The sequence below is a fragment of the Ipomoea triloba genome, chromosome 14, assembly GCF_003576645.1.
Source record: "Ipomoea triloba cultivar NCNSP0323 chromosome 14, ASM357664v1".
Classification (NCBI taxonomy): Eukaryota; Viridiplantae; Streptophyta; class Magnoliopsida; order Solanales; family Convolvulaceae; genus Ipomoea; species Ipomoea triloba.
In genome coordinates, this window is record NC_044929.1 from 2,366,539 (window position 1) to 2,368,923 (window position 2,385).

At 37.6% G+C, this 2,385-nt stretch overlaps 1 protein-coding gene across 1 annotated transcript; it reads right to left on the minus strand.

Moving 5' to 3' along the window:
* Positions 1-456: 456 nt before the first annotated feature.
* Positions 457-2,385, minus strand: LOC116004155 (protein BIG GRAIN 1-like E). The gene is made up of 2 exons (XM_031244083.1): positions 2,082-2,385; positions 457-1,242 (listed from the first exon to the last, which is right to left on the minus strand). Exons 1-2 carry the CDS (start codon positions 2,293-2,295, stop codon positions 608-610), a joined length of 849 nt encoding a protein of 282 aa, XP_031099943.1. The 5' UTR covers positions 2,296-2,385; the 3' UTR covers positions 457-607.

Consider the following 2,385-nt stretch of genomic DNA (forward strand, 5'->3'; position numbering starts at 1 on the left):
TAGTCCAATTTGATTTTCAACTATTCATTTTTAGTACTTTATTAAAATTAAAAATAGCTTATTTTATAACTATAAGAGATATTTTAAATTATGCTAAATTTAAACATGATGATAAAAAATTTTTAAAATGCAAAAATTGATAGACCAGAGTTGAGATTAGCAATACAACAACTTTCTTATTAAGAACTGACATCTCGTATAAAGAACCTAAAATTTAGAAAAGGTAAAAAAGTCAAGAAAAAAATATTATTAGAAGCTATATATCAAAAGGAGTAGTTAAGTGAGTGAAACATGATTCTTATATCACAAGTGGCGGGGCAGGCCGGCTTGCTGCCTGTTTTAACCGCTCTAAATCCCCTTTAAGTTCGAAATTAGATCGGATGTGTCGCGCACCACTTAAATTCTTTAAAAGTTTTAATTACCCTCTGATCTATAATTAACCGTACTCAATTGTAATTCAGAGATTGACCAATGCAACTTGATTAACGAGATCAGAATATGTTTGAAGATAAAAACGTTTTACCCTATGTACATCAATACTAGTACATAAAATTTGTGGCTATCTAATTAAGTAGAAAAAAAAAATCTGGGAACGAACAAAATCAAATCAAATCACGGTGGCAGAAATGGGCGCATTATTACTGTTGATACTATTCATCTGGGTAGTCTGATAAACAGGCAAACCAGTTGAATAGTAATCCAATAATTCCCTGTTTGGCAAATCAAACAGATCAGAGCTCGAATCACTATCCGTCCCTCGATCATAATCCTCCTCAATTTTTCTCTCTTCAGTCTCTTCCGATGGATATTCATCTGCCCAGTGATGAATAACGCTCCTCCTCTCTGAATTAATCCCACTGCTGATGAACTTAAACATGTTTTCTGGGTTTTGTTTATCCTTGCATGAGTTCTTGGGATATGGAGGGGGTGTTCTAAACCCAGAATTTGAAGATGCAGAATTGTTATTATGATTGTAAACAGTGTTTGATGGGTTTTTCTTTCCGTAGAGTTCACTTAAGCTGCTTCTTCTCCTCCTAATCCACCCAGATGGGGTTTGAGAATCTTCATTATTTGTGTTGGAGTTTAATTTCTTCTTCTTCTTAGAGGTGTTTTTTTGGTTGAAGAGGGAGTTCAAGAAGCTGGCTAGTTTCCCTCCTGGAGAGCTTGGAATTGGGTGCTTACACTTGCCTTTCATGGCGGCTGCAGGCTTTTCCATTTGTGAAGGATGCAGTGATGATGTGCCTGTTTGGAGGGGAGGGTAACATTTATTTAATTAAGTTATTGAAGCAATTATATTTAAATTAAATAAACCATACCCTTTACATGTAAAACAAAGATTATGAATTAGTAAGCAAAACTAAGCTACTTAATTGGGAAACTTTTTGTGTCATTTGTGCTGTCTCATCTGATGTGACAGGACAAAAGACGAAATTATCAATATTTGTTAGGCGGGAGCCGTAAGAGTCAAGTCTAGCACCATGTGACTAAATGGATTATTGAAAGGAGGCCGGTAGAGAGCCAAATTAAGCACATTGGCTCTTGAAAATGTGTAGCGCGTGATATAAAAAAAATAAAGTTACGTCTTTGCTTCTAACTATAGCTTTTGGCTTAGTGGTAAGCATTTGATCCTAAAAATAGTATCAGAATCCGATCACGGGAACTGGTTGGTGCTGGGAGAGGATTGTTGGGCAGAGGCCGGTAAAGGGCTAAGTCCAGCATCTTGACTTTCGAAAAGTCACGGGAATTGACTCATGCTGGGTGAAGATTGTTGGGAGGAAGCCGATAAAGAGTCAAGTCCAGCATCCTGACTTTCGAAAAGTCACGGGAAGGGTGCTGGGAAAGGATTGTTGGACAAAGACCGGTAAAGGGCCAAGTCCAACATTTTGAATTTCGAAAATGTGTGACCCTATAAGGAAATAAGCAATCAAGGCTGGCAGGCCAGGTGTGCTTTTGACGTAGTGGTAAGCGTTCGATCCTAAGAGAATATGTATTCGATTGTGAGTACCTATTCCCATAATGGCATTTTGTTTGAATTAGTTACCATAACAGAGGACTATATATAATTATGAAATATAATGTACCAAATGGGGTGGAAGAAAGTTTGATGGCTGGCACAGGAGGCATGTCAAGGCTCATTCTTCCACTTCTCCAGGCTTGATTGTTGCAGCCCTGTCTAAGAAGCTTGTGGCAATTGGAAACTTGATGATGATCATTGGCTCCAGCAAAATAGTTTGCAGCCTCAAAGACATCAAGCTCTCCTGACTCATTTCTCCAGTGGAACAATTTCTTGGACATTTTCTGATGACCTTCAATTCTTAGTGTCCTATAAGTATAGGTATGAATGTATGTGTGAAATGAAAGGTACAGATAGAGCTGAGATGTGTA